Source organism: Channa argus, chromosome 16, assembly GCF_033026475.1.
Source record: "Channa argus isolate prfri chromosome 16, Channa argus male v1.0, whole genome shotgun sequence".
Classification (NCBI taxonomy): Eukaryota; Metazoa; Chordata; class Actinopteri; order Anabantiformes; family Channidae; genus Channa; species Channa argus.
The window spans coordinates 22456113-22475655 of NC_090212.1; the positions used below are offsets into that span (position 1 = coordinate 22456113).

The window sequence follows — 19543 nt, forward strand, 5'->3', positions numbered from 1 at the left end:
CCTCAAACATCCTTTTCAAGAAGAACAAATGTCCTCACTTTGCAACAAGATGTAAGAATACAACAGGTCCCCACAAAGACACATGTGTTTACAGACACATACTAGGCAGCAGTGTTTCCTGTCTATGCAAACAACTGTAGTTACTCAGGTGGTGTGTAATTACTGGTGTCTGCAGGGAAGACAATCAAATCTCATGCAAACATTGCACCTACGTGAGGTTTGAACATCATGTGTTCAGGATATAAATAAAACTTTCAAAATAAAAGCCTGTACTGGAACTATTGTAGAGATTATAAAAATTTTAAGCCCAGGCTGATTCTGTCAGGACCTCATTACCATCCTAATGACTCCAAAGTGTCTCATTTGTTTGTGGAAGCAAAACAAGCATCTGTGCTTCATTATGTCTCAACTTATTATAATTTATTTAACTTGAGAATTAATGAAGCAAAAATGTTGCACAAACAATATGCAAACAAATGAGTCACTGCTCTGGAGTTAATGACGAGAAAATGTATTTGGAAAAATAATGTTTAATTTCTCTAAAATGGTGCAAAACACATTTATGCTGTGCACAAACAAATCTAAATGCTTTTAACCAACATCCTGATGATCGATATTAACATTCAAACCCACAAAGAAGCACAAATGTAAACTAAACTTTTTCCTATTCACTTCATGGTCAGAACTTTTTGTTTGCCTTTTAAGACTCTTTGGTTGAAAGCGTCTGATAAATGACTAAATGTAAATGTAAACTGAACGTGCTAATGCATAAATAAAAAATTTTGTCGTCTTTATTTCTGCAGCTTTGTTTAGTTAGATGATCTGCTCTATAAAATACGTTTTTTTTCTATCATAATCTAGATTGGATGAAAAGGTGTAAATCTAGAAGCCCAAAGGTCAACTTCAGCTCAGAAGTGTTATGTAGGCACTTAGAAGGAGGAAAAACTAACATGAACAAATTTAATACCTGTTTGACAATCTGCTTTACAGAAGTTTAAAAAACACACAGAATACTTTAATGTCACCGGCTAATTTCTAAAGCCTGACATGCATCACCTCAAATAGAAACCGATGGTTATGTAAAGTGCCACAATATCCATAAATGTAAAAAAAGGTTTTTGAACTTTCCAGTCTCAAATTTGTTGCCTCACAGGCGACTAAAGTAAAAAGAAAAATGAATGCACATGTAACAAATCAAAGCTGGTGTTATTCTCTCAGGTTCAAGAGTGTGAGAACTGATAGAAAATTTGGAATTTTTCATATACACTTGCATTTAATCACAAGGTTTAGGACAACATGAGACATGTAAACTGAAGCAGAAGACAAACTGTATTTGACCATGTTGGACAAAGTTTCTTCCACTGAAGCTCACATTCAGTAGACAGGTGGATCCTAACAACTCAAAGGCTTAAATTTTAATTCTGACCCAGTTTCTAAATGCTCAATATTTTTTTTGACTATTTCCAGATTTACACATGAAACATCACAGAGTTTTCATCTGATCTCACTGTATGGTTATCTTATCATCATCTAATCCCATGTGCAGAGCTGCTCTGGGGCTGAAAATGCAAATCTTTAAACGTTCAAAAATAGGTTCACTAAAAATGAGTAATCAGCTGCACATTCTGGGCACTATTTTCAACAGCGTATTAATCTATATTTGGCTTCTAGTATTTGTGGGAACAGAACAAAGAATGTGGAACAAAATAAACTACAGTGTGTGTTCGGGTTGATAAAGGAACGTGACACCTGTTGCAAGAGGGTTTCTGTACAAGAATGGGGAAGATGTAGTTCTTTGCTGCAGGCACAGCACTGGTTAGTGGCATACATTCAGTGCTGAACGTGTTTAGTGCACTCACCTGTTTGAAGCTGAGTCTGTAGGCTAGGATTCGGTCCACAGCGTTGGGCTCCATCTGGGTCCACTGCAGCTTAAAGCCGTAGACCGTTGGTCTGTTCTGCCACAGGGCACCATACGTGTCATAGTAAAACTCTGGAGCATAGGCTTTCCCTGAGGACACAGGGGTCAGAGGGCAAAGGGGGTCAGAACCAGGTTCAGTCACAAACAGATGTCAAAACACTTTTGTTCTTTCTCATAGTGGTTCTGATTCATAGCTGCCTAATGTTTTAGTCAGGTCAAGGTACAGTAGGTGGTAAACTGTAGCTTCAATGGCCCAAAGCCAGGTCATTTATGGTGTTCTACAGGGATCTGTACTTGAACTACTAGTTTTTCTGTGTGGTCCTGCTGCCCTTTCATCACATTCTTATTTTCTTCCCTTTCTTTGGAATAAATGTCAGCAGCACATTTGTCAGAAGCTCTTTTGGGATTTTTAAATCCAAACTGAAAACACATCTTTTCTCTTTGTCCTTCTTTTTTCACTGGTGGAAACCAATTTCAGAGGCAACAGGATTATAAAGCTTAATATGACAGTAAACAGTGTGTGTGTTTACAGTTCATGTGTGAAAGAGCATGTTGGTATATTTGTCAGCTCACACACACACACATCATATCAGCAAAAACACACACACTCACACTGAGTGTGTGTGTGTTTTTGCTGATATGCAGGTTGGAGGATTACACCACAGAAGAAGAAGAAAGATGAAGACTTTAACATTAAAAACCTGATAACACAGACCTGAGTCCTGATTGCCTGACGCAGCCGTATCCACAAAATGACTCGGAGGATTTTTCTAAAACTTAATTTCACCAGTGTCACACACACAATCTGTACTTAAGCTCCACTTTTTCTGCACCTGGAGAATGAAGATTACGGCTTCATGTGAAGTTATGGATCTTCAGACCATGATTCAGATCAGGTGTTGGCATGGTTAACCAGCTGCCCCAAATCTAAAGTCTACAAATGAGGTCCACAGCACCCTGACTGTCCTTCAGTTTACAGGACTTTACTGTGGAAGACGTATTAGTCTGAGTAAATCTAAAAGTCTGAATTTCAGTAACTCAAAGATTAATTAATGTTGAGGTAACAAACATCACATAAACCAATGTCAAAATCCAAATCACAATAATATACCTGATCAACAAGCCTTTTATTTAGTCTGAACTGTCTAAAATGTTTTTTAGAACATAAATAATACAAATATAAAGGAGATTTTGTGCTGCTTTAACGCAAAGACAAAGAGTCCAAAAATGAAGCTCCCCATTCGTCCCTCTGAAGGTGTGAGCCTCAGTCTGGTGACACTCTGATGTGCCGTCATGTTTAATGCCAAAGTGAAATGTCACTTTGGTCTGAAGCTCTGCTGTCATCTCAGTGGATGCTGCAGGATGAGTGAGGTTTAAAATGCCACCGGTGTGTTCACACCTGATTAACAACACAAACATCACCTCAGTGACGACAACCCCGACATAATCGCCATCATTTTCCATCAGCTCTCCATCCTCGGCTTACAACGCCCCCTCTTAAAACACTTTTCGCTGCTGCCTGCAGAACACGCCGCTGCTCGGCGAATGGCCCCCGATAAGAGGCTTATAGCAGCTGCCCGTTTTACAGTAAAAGTGTGGCGGAGCTGACAGTGCGTCTCTGCAGGGGTGCTTTCATCAGGGGAGCACGGAGACTGGAGTCGACTCAGCCATCCAGCATTTCCTGTGTCTGAAACTCTGCTCAGCTAAAAACAATAGTCTGAGCGTTTACATGAGAGTTTAAAAGCACAAAACAGACATGCAGAGATGACATGACATGACTTCTACAACTCTGATATCCCCATTCTTTGCTCTCAGATTAAAAAGGTAGAACCAGTCCTTACCTACTGCTTTGTTACCATGAGACAAAAACACAGCTTTCACAATTAAAAACTAAAAGTTGACTTGGATGCGTTTGTGTGTCTGAAAATAGGAAACGAATCATCCTAAAATCAATGGATGAAAACATGAAGGAGAATGTCGAGTAAACAAAAGTCACAGTTAATGCAGTGAAAGGGGGCTAGAAAACATGGGCTTGGTCCTTTAATGACGTAAGGTGTCAGAAAGCATCAATGTGCAGCAGAAGTGCAAACATAAAAGATAAAGCTTTGTTTTGTAACATGTCTATTGTGTTTTAGCTTGAAGTCCTCACCTGTTAATTCAGCAGCAGAGAGGAGACAGCAGAAAGTTTCATCATGTTCTAACAGAGACTAAAGTGTTTGTTGTCAGTGAGTTCAGATGTGAAGGTTTCCTGAAGCTCAGCATATTGTTTATAACGTTCAAACTCCCCTCAGGAAACTCTCAGTGATGCTCTGCTTCTGCCAGCACTCAGGGTTTAAAGGTGAAATCATGTCTAATTAAATATCACGTTCTCGTTCGCAAGACGTAACCAGAGTTGGAAAACAGCTCGAAGTCCCATCAGATGTGTAGCAGGTGTGGGACGGGACCCGACTGGGCTTAACTGTATGTACAGTAAAATAAATGCAGTGGTAGAGCATTGGGTCGGGATGCAGAAGGCCACAGGCTCGAATCCCACCCAATGAGGTGTGGCCCTGCCGGTCCCAAGCCCAAATAAAAAACTGGGAGGGTTGCGGTTGGATAAAACCGGCATAAAAATGAATGCCAAATCAACGTGCAGAACACGTTCCGCTGTGGTGACCCCTGAAGGGACAAACTGAAAGCCAGTGATCTTTTTTTATACATATAACTATTCACAGTATTACATGCAGTGAAATGTGCAGTGGCCCTGAGAGCTCATGCAAAAACACAAAAGAGGAGCAAATAAAAAAAAATAACTATATCAATCACTTTTTAGTGTCCACCAGAACTGTTGCAGACAACTGTCATAGCAATTTTTCCAGGGGCCAGTAAAAACTGATGGAGATTTAGAGGCACTTCATGCTGAAGTCCACTAACAACTCATTTGTCTTGCTGACATTCAGGACGACATTGTTCTTATGGCAGCAGCTGTGCAGACAGCTTATCTCCTCTTGGTAGGCCTCATCGTTACCAGTGATCAGGCTCATCACAGCAGCATCGTCAGCAAACCCAATGATGGAGGTAGAGTTGGATGTGGTAAGGCAGTCATATGTCTACAGGGAGTACAGCAGGGGGCTCAGGGTACAGCCCTGGGGGCTCCACTGTTGAGGACAAGGAAGGAAGGACGCGTCTTCCAATCCTTGCTGCTTGTCGCCTGCCAGTCAGGAAACAGGCGACCCACTGACAGAGGGTTGGACTGAGTCCCAGGTCCTTCAGCTTCTTGGTGCTTAACTGTAGCCAACAAACAGCATTTTAACATTGTTTCCCTTCTTGTTGTCCATATGGTTCAGTGCTTTGTGGAGATGTGTGATGGCATCACTGGTTGTTCTTTTGGGACTGTGTGTTAACTGTAACAGCTCCAATGGGTTGGGGAATGATGAAATGATGAAGCCTGTGATGAGCCTTTCAAAGCACTTCATCCCACACAAGGTCACCTCATGTACGATGGCTCCCTTATCTGAACCTTATAAATGTAGTCAATTCATGTCAAGACTAGATAAAGTCAAGCTTAGTCACTCCTCCTCCTTTGATGACTCAAACTATAGTGTCGCTATCCAATAAAGTCTTAAAAAGCTATAATGGGACAGACGTGGCACCAGAGGTCGTGCAGCTTGTCCACCAACCACAGCACCTCCACTCAGCATGTTAAAGGACTGAAGCCCAAGTTGCTTGTGTGTACCACAAACTTAAGTGGCTTTGAAGCGTGGAAACCTGAATTGAGCCTACCGAGACCCATTGGTACCCAAGGGTGCAGGTTGTGTTCAAAGAGAAATTTAGATATCGGGTTCGGGTCCAGGTCGGGTTAAGTTACACAGGTTAAAATTAATAGACCGAATAGAACTACAAAACTTACTGCGCAAATCCATGTTTCTATTTTATTCTAATTAAAAACCTAATTTACACCAAAATGGCGTAAGGTCAAGTTTTGCCTTAACTAAACCAATACTTGTCCAAGTGTAATCTATAGATTCGAAACCAAGTCTCAAGTCATTCAATTGAAGAAAAAGTCAAGTCTCAGTTACATTAAGACAAAGCTAAACAATTCACACTGTCTAAATCAATTCTTCTTTAACATATGTGTAGGTCATTCCAGACAGGCCGAAATCTGCTTCTAGCCAATCAAGACATGTTCCAACCGATTTGCAAATAATTAAAGAGTAAAAGTAGTGTGCAAGTGTGAACCGATTTTAATATAAATATAAATATTTTAATAGAAATATGCTCCAACACTTACCTTAATGTGCAGCGGCGGAAAAAGTGACACAGACTTATTGGACAGTATTAGCAGCGGCACAGAGGTTCTCTTCTAAAAGAGCTTAAAGCGAGGCTCCCTCGAATGACCAATCAATGGTGAGCAATGATTTCTGCTTGATTAGCAAGTTTATTAGCTTATTCTTTCTGTATTTTGTAGTACTAATAGTATTTGAGGTGTAAAGCACAGAGCTTAACGAGGGAAACAGAGCTGGGAAGCAGGGACAAGGACAGAGGACTGATTCTCATGTTGGTGCTAGCTTAAATTGCACACTGCAGGTTTAAGTCCCATCCACTGTCATGTCCTTCAAAAAAGTCAAAGTGAAGCCTAATTTTCACAGGTCATCTGTGACATGTCCAAATTAAGTCTCCAGGTGCTTAAGACAAATGATGTGCTAAGTAATTTCAAAAAAGTTCTGGTGAAGATTTGTCATCTCAAATCTCTAGACTAGTTCAAGTCAAGTCCTGTTAGACATGTAAAGGTTTAGTCTCAAGTTATTTTAATCCAGGTAAAGCTTCAAGGACAAGTTGACAAGCAGAGACCAGTGTCTCTAAGTGTTGTGTAGAACAAGAACACCTAAGCTGGCGACTCACCTGTGACCAGGAAGGTGCAGCGCCCCGCCCCCGCTTCATTGGTGATGTCACAGGTGTACTCGCCATAGCCCTCTCGGTTCAGAGCTTTGACGTGGTATTCGGTGTCCCCCTGCTGGTCACTGAACTGTCCAACAGTGAGGAGGCGGGAGCCTAGCTTCCACTCGTATCGCAGGAGGCGGGCTGGGTGAGCGCGCACCAGGTGACAGGCGAGGACGAACGCCCGGCCAAGAGCCTGACGGATCTCTGTATACACCGGCTCCACCACAGGAGGAACTGGTAGACAGCCAGAGAAGGGAATGACACTTTGATTAAAAGTGACAGAAAGTGACAGAAAAACCCACCAGTGGATCCATTTAATTGTTTTGGTTTGGTATCATGTAAACAAAAGCAACTTAAAGTCAACCAAACGGAAGTTTAAGAGACTAGTCATTTATTTTGATCAGTCTGGGTCTGTTTGAACGTCATCAGTTTTGCACATGAACTGACCTGAAAGTATTTAAGTGATAAAACTAATAAATCCAGACTGAATGAGTCACAGCTGCTGCTCTCTCACTTCACTCTTTAATGAAGCCAGAGATGTCTCTAAAATAACCTTAAACCTCTTAAGTATTGAAATATTTAAACTCAGACAGACGTTAGCCTCAGTGCTGAGTGCTCTGCTAAAGGGCACAAAGGCAGAAGCCTGATCTGTCTATTTAAATCCCTGCTGCAGAACATCCACTGAGGATTTCAGGCCTGTTACAGGTGTCACTTCACAGATTAACGTCCTGCTGTCAAACACGGATCAACAGACAGAAAAACCAGCTGCTTCAGTGACCGTCCTCTGACCTCAGAGAGGAAATATCTGAATCCTCAGTGGTGAAGAGAGTTCTGGTTATAGTTGTGTCCCCTGGGGCGAGGTAGTGACAGATCTGCATGATTCATTCAGGCTGAGAGATCAGAGCTGGTTGGCCTGCAGATAAAGTTAGAACTGAAAAAAATCTTATTTGAGTTCAATGTAACTTGTATAAACTTATTTAATTTATTGTATCAACAGATTTACTGTTACATATCTGTGTGTGAGAAAGCTATATGAACCTCTAAAACTATTAGTTAGTTATTTGAAGGGAAAAATAGAGTCAGGTGATCAGATCAATATGACACTCAGCTTTGAGTCTAAGGTCCTGCCTTATTTAAAGAAGACAAGTCTGGGTCTGACAGCACAGGTTTGTAGAAGTGTGTCATGGATCCAACGAAGGAGATTTCCGGACCCCTTAGATGAAGAGTTGTGGATGCTCCCCAGGCTCTAAAAAAGCTAAAAAAGAATTTCTAGACTCCACCAGTCGACTGTCATTCCGCACACTGTTATGATCCCCAGGACTGGTCCACCAACAAAGATCACACCGAGATCAAGGTGTGGTATAGTCCAGGAGGTGAAAGGCAACCCCAGAGTTAGGCCTCTGCAAGGCCTCTCCTGCAGTGGTTAATATCAAATGTTCATGAGTCAACTATCAGGAGAAAAGTAAACCACCATGGATTCAAAGCTGTAAGTGTAAGGTGTAGGTGTCATCATGTAACAAGACAACAACCCTAAACACCTCTAAGAATGATAAAGGCAGAAGAAATGTGATGTTCTGGAACGGATGAGTCAAAATCCAGAACTTAATCCTAAAACTAATGTGCTCACAAGGTGTGGACAGTGCATATTTAGGCAAAGGTTTTGATTATAGCATCCAACATGCACACACACACACACAGATAAAAGTCTGTGTTTCATCTTGACCCTCCAGAAATGTTTCGAGGACATTTCCTCTGTGAGGGAATCAGTCCATGAACATGCAAGGTTTGATGACTCTGCCTGGCTGTAACCTTCTGCTGAGCGCTCTTGATTTGTCAGATTCTGCAGTTTAATTCCCATAATGTGCTGCACATTAAAAATCTTTTCTAGAGTTTTGTCCTTATGACTTAATAGTGTTCAAAGTTTGGCTCTGGCTGGAGCCTGCAGCTCTATGATGACACTTCAGGAACAAAGGAGGAAAATCGAATTTACCTGATAATTTCATTCAGTAAAATGATCCCAGTTAGAGAAGCTGTAAGAACAATCAGCAGGTTTGTCACTTACTGTATTTACCACTACGTTCACACTACCACCCACTGGGCTCGAGGTCTAATGTTGGGTCCTTTTGTCTCTGTCTCACACAGCAGAGTGTTCTCAGAGTCTACACCAGGTTTCCACTGACAATGACTGGCAGCTTTCATGGACCCAGGAATATGTCTCGAGTAGTGCTAAATTATCTGCAGGAGAATCAGGCTGCAGACAAAGATGGCAGACTGCCGACCTCTGCAGAACGTGATCAATATTAGCCAGAAGGTCCTAATCTTGGCTGAATATGGACCTTGAAACAATGAGTTACCGTCAGACAACTGGGCCCAGTGGTTGGGGTTAGGAAAGGCCATCGGTGCCAGAAATGCTGTAAAGTGACTAACATCTGGAAAAGATTGTGGTTAAAAGCCAACCATCTTTTTAGGACTCTCTGATCTTAATCTGCAGCTGGGTGTCTTTCTCAAACTGAGAATCTCTCCACAGGCCGGCCACTGGTAGACAGAGGACCAGGGTACCTGCAAAGTGGTGCAGGCAGAGGCAGCTGTGCATCGCTGGGCCTACTAGCTAAGTTACAACTCCAAAAAAAGGCTGATTGTAGGGAGTGATTTCATAAAGTGGCTTTAATAATAAGATTAAGGTTAATGAAGTGATGTGTTATATTACTGTCTAATTGTGTACACTAATATGATGTAACTAGTGACACTAGCTGCAGACATTTTTCATTTTAAAAAATGACCTCAGGGGGATATTATACCACAGTGAGGGTCATCAGTTTCACTTTAAACTCTTCTGTCTGTTCACTCCTTACACGTCGGCAAGTTGTTGTTTAAAAAACCCTGAGGACGACACTTGTCAGGGGGATTGTAAGGACGTCACCTCCGCACATCACTACTGTCCTTATAATCCAGTAAAGGGGCCGACAGCCTGTGAGGGATTATTGTCAAAGTAAAACCTTAAAAAAAAAAAAAAAGCCACTAACAGCTCATTTCCAATGTTACTCATAAGCTTTTATCTTGAGGCCACATGTGGACTCAATTAGCATTTTTATGAAAAGACATTGAGCAGCAGGACACAAACAATGACCAACAGCATAGAGACCAAAATGCAGAGGTTTTTAATCTAACACATCTAACCAGCTCTTGTGTCCATTTTAACTCACGAACAACTTGTTTTCTGCTCACTTGTGTCCACGTGTTGAGACATGATTTATTTTTGTGCTGTTCTCACTGAGCAGCTTTTCTTGAGGATCAGAGAAATTTCCTATTTGCTTAGAGTTAAATCTGCAGCGTGTGCGACTTGAATGTTGTTTCATTTATTTCACAGTAATCCACCTGTAATCTGCCCTCACTTTAATCTGCTTATTGCTGCTTCACGGTGGAAACACCAAACATGCCCCAGGAAGTTTAGAGAGGAGAGAATTCACACAGGAGATGGTCCTTCTAAATTTGGTTAATACTAAACAACTAATGATAACATGTAAAGGACAGTCAGAGTACGGAGAAGCTGATTTATTAGTAATTCATAGTAATTAGAAAAGTATTTAAAGTATTTAGTTTTTTGAAGCAGTATTTGGGTTTCTTCTAAATAGTAACCTTTAAATAGTTGCAGCTATAAACAGTAGTTTTACTTGAGTACTCTTTCCTCCCTGGTTGTATTAATAAAGAGTTCTTTATCATTTGAAGGGTCAGAGTTGGATGTCGACTTGTTTTCAGTGTTACTCTCTTCAAACTGCTCAGCTGAGGATTTGCTGCCCGTTTCCACATCGATTCTCTGGAGAATTAGAACGAGTTGAGCTGCAGAGGAGATTCACTCTGACAGCCTTTTAGTGCAGCAGGAAGCCAAGAGCTGTATGTGTGTGTGTGAGTGTGTTTGTGTGTCTGTGTGTGCAGCTTCCTGTCACATACTCTGACGATACTTTGTGCAACACGGTGCCCTGCAGGTTAGATGGAGCGTGATTGGAAGGTTGCAGATTCAATCTGCGTCTACAGTAAGACAGCCAGCATGTGTTCCAGCTGCCCGCGTGCCCTGGAGCAGAGGCGTCGAACCGACGCTCCACCTGCTGCGATGGAGCTGCTGGTGTGTGTTTCCGCCAAAATGGTGTGTGTTGTGATGGATGTGATGCAGCGTGATGGGATGATGTGACGTTTCCTCTGCGGGGCTCCTGCAGCTCTCTGGGTGTTTCAAGGGCTGAAGCAGCACAGTTGTTTCCTGCTGCGGTTTGTTTACATCTGCAGAAGATGTCACGATTGATTTCAGCTGGAAACTGTGCAGCTAGTGAAAAAGAGGCTGATGAAGATATCACAGCTTGGAGGATTTGATGTTTTCTAACAGCAACAAGCCAAATTGAAGATGACACTGTTTTAAAAGGCTGGGTCGAGTTCTATCACTGTCTCTATTTTTATTATCTCAATATAATACTGAACCTACTGCTACTATATATATATATCAGGCATGGGTGAAAATTCACAAAATAATTTTTATGCTCAGGATTGTTGTTGTGAGCCTCCTGCTGTGAGTCTGCAAAAGGCACAGTCTGGAGCTGGATCCGGTCTGACTGTTCAGGATCCTGGAAAAAGTCTTTTTGTGTTTTATATTTATAGCTTTCTGTGGGTTTAATTATGAGGAAACCAGTGAGCACCACTCTGAACTTCTCAATGGGCAAACTGAATCTTATTCCCCATCTCTACCTGGTTAAAACATCCTCTCTCTTCAATTAGAGCTAAATCAATGTAATTAATCTCACACACACCATTAATATAATTGCCTGGAGGTGCACGTATGGATTAGCTGATTAACCCCCCTCCCTGTGTGTGTTACTCACACTGCACCACCAGCTGGATCAGGGCCTCTCTAGGCTTCACATTGAAGCCGTTGTACTGGCTCGTCTGGCAGCGGTAAGTCCCGCTCATCTCTCTCGTAACGTTGCTGATCCTCAGGATGCCGTCATAGCTCTCCACCTGAGCCGAGCCGTCCGGCATCAGAGCCGCTGCCGCTGCGCTCTCTTCCACCCGAGACCACAGGATGATGGGTTTTGGTTTTCCTGAGACCAGACACTGCAGGTCCACGGTGTCACCCTCCTGAGCGATGAGGTGAGAGCGGCCCCTGGGGACAGTCAGCTCCGGGGGAACTGCAGGACAGAGACAGGATGATCACACACTGTCACAGATTTTAAACTCTTTATTTGGTCCATGAATTCATTTGTCTCAGACAGTTGACTGAGGGTTTGATGTGCACATGCACCATACAAAGTCAGTTTCAGACACTTCTGACATGTCATTAACCCTTTGAGGTAAAATTTACTGTATGAACTTCTGAAAAGTGAATCCTGACAGTAGTGTCACAGTAAAATCCACGTTTAGGTTTGTATATGATGATCAAAAAAATATGAACGTCGACAGTAAAAGAAATCAGGTTGTGGGACTAAACACAGAGTTCAGAGACCTTCAGTGTGGAGGATGGACGACCTGTGAATTTATAGGTAACGATGAACAAATGTCCTGGGGCTTGTGGAGGCTCCTGGACAATCCAACCACAGGTTTGCTGTATACAGGGCTCAGTACATGTATGTTCTGTTTTCCATTCATTAAGAATAAAGTCTCCTCCATGATCTCTGAGACAAAGACCCGTCATTTATCTGTTCTACACTATTTGGTATTTATAATGAAAAAATGCCTAAGTTAACATTTAATCAAATCTGCATGTTGGCAGCACAGTGATGGAAAGTTACTAAATGTCTTGACCTGTAATTTTCAAATCAACAGCAGCTGCAGTTATACATCACATTGAGACGTTTATAGAAAATGTTTTTATCTTCACAGTTTTCCCTTTCACACTGAGCTGGTGCAGAGAGAAACACTGACCATGAATAAAGACCAGAGGGACATAAGACCAACTTGTCTGATGTGGAGTGAGTCCTTCATTTAAAAACACACTGAGAATGGGGGCTTGGGGGGCGGCTGGACTCTTTTAACATTTATTTTCCTTACGGGGAAGCAGCAGCGACCTTCTGTTTCAACACAAACCATCCATCAGTAGCTGCAGCTACGCCGCCATTAAAATCTCTATCCTCCATCTCTTTCCACCTGCTCCACTCTGGCAGTCAGGAGAAAAGATGCAAAGTCAAACAAACAGGAAGTCGTCCACATGCAGACGCTTGTCTGTGCAACGTCTGTTTGAAGGAGAACCTCTTCTTTCGTCTTTGCAGAAAACAAACTTTTTTTTTTACTTTCACCGCCATCACCAGAAGTTGTTCAAACAGTGACACTATAAAGTTTCTCTCTGTGTTGTTTCCAGATTATTTTAGGCTGCTGAGAAAACAGGTTTAATTTACAGCTGCAGTCACAACAAAAGAAAATTTAGGACCTTTTCCCCTCGATGCAGCTTCATCTTGGCTCCATGCTGATGTTGGCAACATCAGTACTGAAAAAACCTGAACATTTCTGCAAAACTGACTCAAGATTTAGATACTCAATTATAGCAAATGATATAATTTATTACTAATATGAATTTTATTATTTTCAGATATTTATCATTTTTTTTGTTATTTTTTACCACAGCTAAATGAATAAAATCTGAACAACTTTAGCCCACAACACAATAATTGTTTGTTTCCATTTTTACAGTTGAAAAATAAAAAGTGAAGCATATCAACATATGAAGAAAGTCTCACTTTAACGTCTGTGTCGTTTGGAGTGGAATCAACTAAATGTCCAATTTTTCCAGGAGGAATTAAACCAATAAATCTTAACACTGGGAAGAAACCTACCTATTTACTTTATAGCTCACTACATTTACTGTCTTTGACCATTTAGTGCACTCAGAAATCCCTCAACGTTTTTACCGTTAAGAAAATGACCACTGAGCATCTCTACAGCTATTAGTGATGATATGCAACTGATTATGATTAGTGAACATTTGACACATGAAGTTACTGCTCAGCTACAAACCTGCTAAATGTCAGCTGTGAAAAGATGCTGCCTTCCTGTTTACTGGGATTTAAAGAGTAAGTTCCTCCTCACATTCAGCACAGAGCCTCCGATTATGTACAGGTAAAAAAATGCAACAGGTGACTTAACCCTTCTATAAGAGCTGAGACGGAAGCATGGAGCGTCCACGAGAAGCTGCTGTCAGACTCTGTCTCTGCAGGAACCTGAGACTCTGCAGGAGGTTTATTAGTGCAGTTCTGACAGGTGCACAGCAACAGCCTCTCAAAACTCATCAACTGAGAATGAAACCAGTGCTTAAACACAAACTACAGCTGCAGTTTAACCCCCTCCCAATTTTCCTAATCCCACCTTTAGAATTATTCAAGTACGTTCTGTACCTGTTCACTTTGGAGACTGATGTCGAGAGCAGGTCTCTGAGTTTGCTTTTTGCTCCTGATCCAGGCTTTTACTGTAACTAAAGGAGATTTTGAAGTTGTGTTTTGTGGTTTTGAATATTTCAACAGCAGCTCACCTGATTGAGCTTTTCTTTGACTTTAGATTGTCTTTATTAGCGCAACAGCTGTGTTTCATTTTGACAAATTTCTGGTCCAACTGCTCTGCCTCACCTGTGGTGGATGATATGTTGACGTCGATGCTGATCTCAGGGGTCCCTCCGTTCCTCAGTGACGCCACACAGGTATAAGTGCCGAAGTCGGTGAACTTGAGGTCGATGATGTCGAGGTTGGTGGTTCCTGGGGAAACATCGGTATCTGTGTGTGTGATGACCATACGCTCTGAGCTTCTCAGCGGTCGACCATTCTTCATCCAGCCGAACTGCAGCTCCTCCGGTGGCGTGGCCTCCACCTGGCAGCTGATCTTCACCTCCCGGCCGATCTGGATATTGTCGTCATTGTGATACGGGTCGGGCGTAATCCAGAACCGACCTTTACGTAGACCTGCACCAGGGAGAAACAGAAATATAAAGATAAAATCAAAAGTATTCAAAAACTACCACATATACCCTAGACTCCAGAGGGTCAACTCAACTAACTGGAAAAATTCTTTATAAACCAAAGCCAAAGCCTAAGAAACTAGACAGTTAAAGTAAACTGTGTCACAGTAACTTTAACTGAGCCCGTGATGTGTGTCGTCAGTTTGAATCCTACAGCAGAAACATTATTACCCTCCTGCTGTGGAGAAACTAATCCATCCAAATGGGGCCTCAATTATTACCAAGGCCATTTGTTCGTTCTAATCCTGTGAAGGTCCACCAACACCGTGCTGCTGCTTTTCTTCCACTTTACATTGAACCTCCTGGTTTCCAGATCAGTGTGAAGTCGTAAGACAGGATTCATCACGTGTTTGCATAGGTAAGACCCCCTCTGTCAATCAGAGTCGATAAGCAGCAGCAATCTTTCATTTTGACCGCACAGAACATAAGGTGAGTGACGAGCAGCAAAAAAACTGCTGAAAAACTTGCTTTGATGTTTTCTCTTTTTGCTGCCTTGTACCTCACTTATAAGTCGCTTTGGATAAAAGTGTCTGGCAAATGACTAAATTTAATGTAAACGTAAGTGGGCTGGTTTTAATGTACTAGTTTTTTTTTAATTTTCTGTAAGTTTTAATAAATTTATCTGTAAGTCGGTTCATGGTCGAGCCCCCCGGCCACATTAGGACCCTGTACCGGGGCGAGATACTGAACCCCGACACTACCCAACTCCAGGCAACGTGTCGACCACATGGCGACCCTGAGCTTACGGGATGAACAGAAGGGAAAAAATTATAATAATAATAATCTGATTATCAGTGTGCTCTGGAAAAAAACCCCAAAACAAAGTTGCTGAGTCAGGAGTCCCACCGTGTGCCAATCATCAACATTTTTTATCATTTACATTTGTGGTACAACTATACATTGACAACTATACAGATATGTTTCTGTTTTTATCTGATCATGAAAATGTGGTTTAAAAAGCTAAAAGAACACACAACATAGAAATACTAAAGGCTGTGTTCAGTAACAGAAGCTGCATTATTTGTTTCCGCTGTGTTACTTGATATATATTTCTGTTTTCTATAGAAGCACAGGCTTTTGGAGCTTTCTGTGGGGCGTTTTATGGCAGCAAAAAAAAAAAAAGAAAACACAGAGTGCCCTTCGTGCCGTAACCCTCCCATTTTTATCCGGGCTTGAGGTAGACACCAAGGTAGCCTTTGTTGGCTGTGCGAGGCCACAACTGATGGGTGGGGATTCAAACCCAGCTTTAGAGATACAGAGGGGACGGAGCCCAAACATCCAGAAGGACCATGGAGTAGAGCCAGAACGCTTCCCAATGCTGGAAATCCATGCTGGAGAGACGGATGTCTGGAAAGTCTTAATAAACCACTACGACCCAGCAATGAATAGAGTGATTTCACACTGAAGAAGGAACAGTTTAAAGGTTTGTGCTTTTCATGCACTGTGATGACTTCATTTAGACCAAACACAAGAAAATGCTACTTTTTATTGTAAAAACTATTTCAGCAGATGATGTGTTTGCCCATGTTGTTTTTTGGTACATAATTAGCTCTGCAGCTCACAAACACAACAATGTTCTGTGAAACGTTCTTGTCTTTTGCACATATGGGCCACTCTAATAATACACATTTATTTGAAGATTCATTTGTAAGGGATTTATGTTCCATCATAAAAATTTGAGCTTTGGGGCAACTGATATGTCTTTGCTAAAATATGGCACATACTTAGAGGCGAGCTCAGATTATTTGGATTTATATTGTAGGTCTGGACATTTGGACTAAATAACCAAAAATATACCTAACAATAAACGCATAAATAAATGATCAACGCATTGATTACAGAGGTTCCGTCACTGTAACGGTTGGTTGTTGGTTATTAATGATAATGGTTGGTATCAAGCTGCCAGTGTGTAGTGGACGACTGCAGACAGGCCAGAAGGTTGGAGTTAACGTCCCAGATCTGTGTGTATGTGTGAGTTTATAAATAGCTTCAGATCGTGAGGCGAGCAGCTGATTGTCCTTGTTCATTAAGATTAAAGCAAGAACGCCTCAGAACCAAACGCTGTGTGTGTGTGTGTGTGTGTGTGTGTGTGTTTCACTGTGTCAGTAAAAGGTCTGTTGCATAACTGGAGGTGGAAGCAGTTGCTAACACATGAAAATCACTGGACAAACACATTTCTCTGGCGTAGCTCCTGTACTGTCAGTACACAGTAGTACTGCAGTATTGCAAAAATGAAGTATGGTCAGCAATAGCTGAAACACAAGTACAAATACAAACTTACAAGTTTTTCCCTCATACATCAGAATCCCCAATGTTCCCTGAATAAAACACACACTATGTCCTTTAACAGCAGACTGTATCAGACTGGCTGTTAACATCAGAGAGACACGCTGCAATGAGGGGACACTTTCTTATTTAACACACTGTCAACCTCCCAGTACTTATGCCATCTACACCCCCCTCAACCTGAACCCTTAGACCAGGTCCTCTGAAGGAGCTACACATCTGGGGGAGTCACACTGTTAATCAAACACCACGGACAGAGTACGAGAGACACACAAACACTACAATTAAGGTAGTCTAACATTTGGGAAGTCTTCATTTCTGACTTAAATAAAATGTACAGAGAAAGAATGGATCAAACCCAGATGGAGGTAATACCTGGGGTTCAAAGGCTGTTCCTAGCCCTACATTTGACCACCTAAACCATGGTGCCCAGCATATCCCTTTTTCATTCTGCCCTGTTTTCCTAAGTCTTTGTTTCATTAGTGGTGAATCTGGATTTAAACAGCATTTTTCTACATTATTGGGACCCAAAGGACTCACAATGTTACTTCACACACACACACACACACACACACACACACACACACACACACACACACACAGATGGCATGAGCTGCCATGCACGGCAGTGGCCCGACCCACCGGGAGCAACTTGGCTTTCAGTGTCTTGCCCAAGGAAACTTTGACATATGAACAGGAGGAGCTGGGGATTGTTTTGCTAGTTGCTCCCTTCAGCTTATTTGAGAAAAAATGGTGTTTTAAACTAGTTTATTTATTCTAATTTAATCTCACCAGCTGCCCTTTATAGTAAATGCTGCTACAAACAGTCCTCAGCCTTCGCGAACTTGCTGTTAATGTCACTGGAGTAAACACACACACACACCAGCAGATTTGTCGCCGTATAGCAGGGTGCACTGTACACACAGAGGAAGGGCCGACAATCGGCAGTGGGGGTCCCTGTGCAGGTACAATACACGTGCAGTGGCATATGGAGCTGCATTCACAAACAGTGAATGTAGTGTGCAACACTGTTTCTAACACCTACTGGTGACAGAAAACACTCGACAGTGGGAAAAGGAGATGAATCATGTCTCGTTTGGATTTTGATATCTGTCTAAATTTGGTTTTTAAGTTTATCTATAGTAAGTAAGTCCTCTCTCCTTTACAAAAGGTAAGTCAGCATTTCTCACTGATTTACAACCAATATCTGGTCAACTGTTGGATGCTCTGCTGACCTGGAACAAACTTGGAGCAGAACATGGATGATGGAGTTCAGGACGACACAGCAGCAGCCGAGGGGAAGAGGAAGGAGACTGAAAGAAAGACTGACATAAGCTGAGAGCTTAGTGTCTGTGCTGAGGTGCAGATAAACGCTCTGTTTGTTGTGAACAACTCAGATCTTTTCCGGTCTGCTCTGCTGCAGCTCATACACTGAAAACAACAAGGTATAACATTACTGAGCCTTTGTACCTGCAGCGCCTCACCTGAACACTGTCAGAACCCTACAGACGGGAACACAAAGAAATCAGGTAGATGCTGTTGGAGCTCAAACTTAATCCCAGAGGAACTAAATGCTTACATCTGTTCCCAAAAATAACACGACTGAAGAGCAACAGGTTTCTACTGGTGCAGAGTTTCACATCGTTTAAACATCACACAGCTGAAGGGAGCAGTGGAGGTACAGTGGAGGTGCAGCACGACCAGGTAAGAGCGGAATCATGTGACCGTTTTTCTAGAGAGAAGATGGATCTGGTCCCCACTGTAGACTGTGACACATGATGATGAGAAAAGGCAGCACAAGTTTACTGATGATAGAGAAAACAGTGGCTGCTGGTGGTACACAAGCCAATGGACACATTCTAACCCCGTCCCCACATGATAAACCATAAGTGCCGTACCTCGGACGAGTATATTGGTGGACTTCTTTGCAGGGTTTCCCACATTGTTGGATGCCACGCAGGTGTAGGTGCCGCCGTCTTCCACGTTAACAGTGGGGATGGTCAGCGTGCCACCCTTCACAACTCTCTTCTTAGGGAGCTCCTCCCCTCCTGGCCTTACCCATGTCAGGGTGGGAGGAGGGTCTCCCCCCGATGACACGCACACCAGAGTTATGGTTTCCCCCGGGTTCACCACCAGGGGGTCCTCTAAGAGGAATTTGATGGAGGGGGGAGCTGAGGGGAGGAGGAATCAAACTTCAGACTTTTTCAAACTGTTTTTTTCATTATTACAGTTACATTACATTATTATACAGTTTTCTGCTGTTAAGTCACAATCAAAAAGAAAACGTACAGTTTTAAATTTAAATCAAAAATGGCCATGATATTATAAATGATATTTGTAACCAAACTCCTAATTTAAAGCTGACAGTCTACGTTTAATCACATCATGACTGTTTCAAATCCTCTGTGTTGGCAAACAGAGCTCAACTAATCCCAGTC

The 19543-nt window shown here is 42.2% G+C and overlaps 1 protein-coding gene across 4 annotated transcripts in view; it reads right to left on the reverse strand.

Annotated features, from left to right (window-relative positions):
• The window catches only part of LOC137101381 (MAM domain-containing glycosylphosphatidylinositol anchor protein 2-like), a 68280-nt gene that overhangs the window by 15251 nt on the left and 33486 nt on the right, over positions 1-19543 (reverse strand). For all 4 annotated transcript variants that reach the window (XR_010911043.1, XR_010911042.1, XM_067479770.1 and 1 more), the window contains exons 6-10: positions 19004-19276; positions 14434-14763; positions 11704-12009; positions 6800-7072; positions 1860-2008 (exon numbers count right to left, since the gene is read on the reverse strand). Coding sequence is in view for 2 of the 4 variants with exons in the window: in XM_067479770.1 (XP_067335871.1) it covers positions 1860-2008; positions 6800-7072; positions 11704-12009; positions 14434-14763; positions 19004-19276 (1331 nt within the window). In the remaining 2 variants the exon portion in view is untranslated. The remainder of the gene's footprint in view (positions 1-1859; positions 2009-6799; positions 7073-11703; positions 12010-14433; positions 14764-19003; positions 19277-19543) is intronic.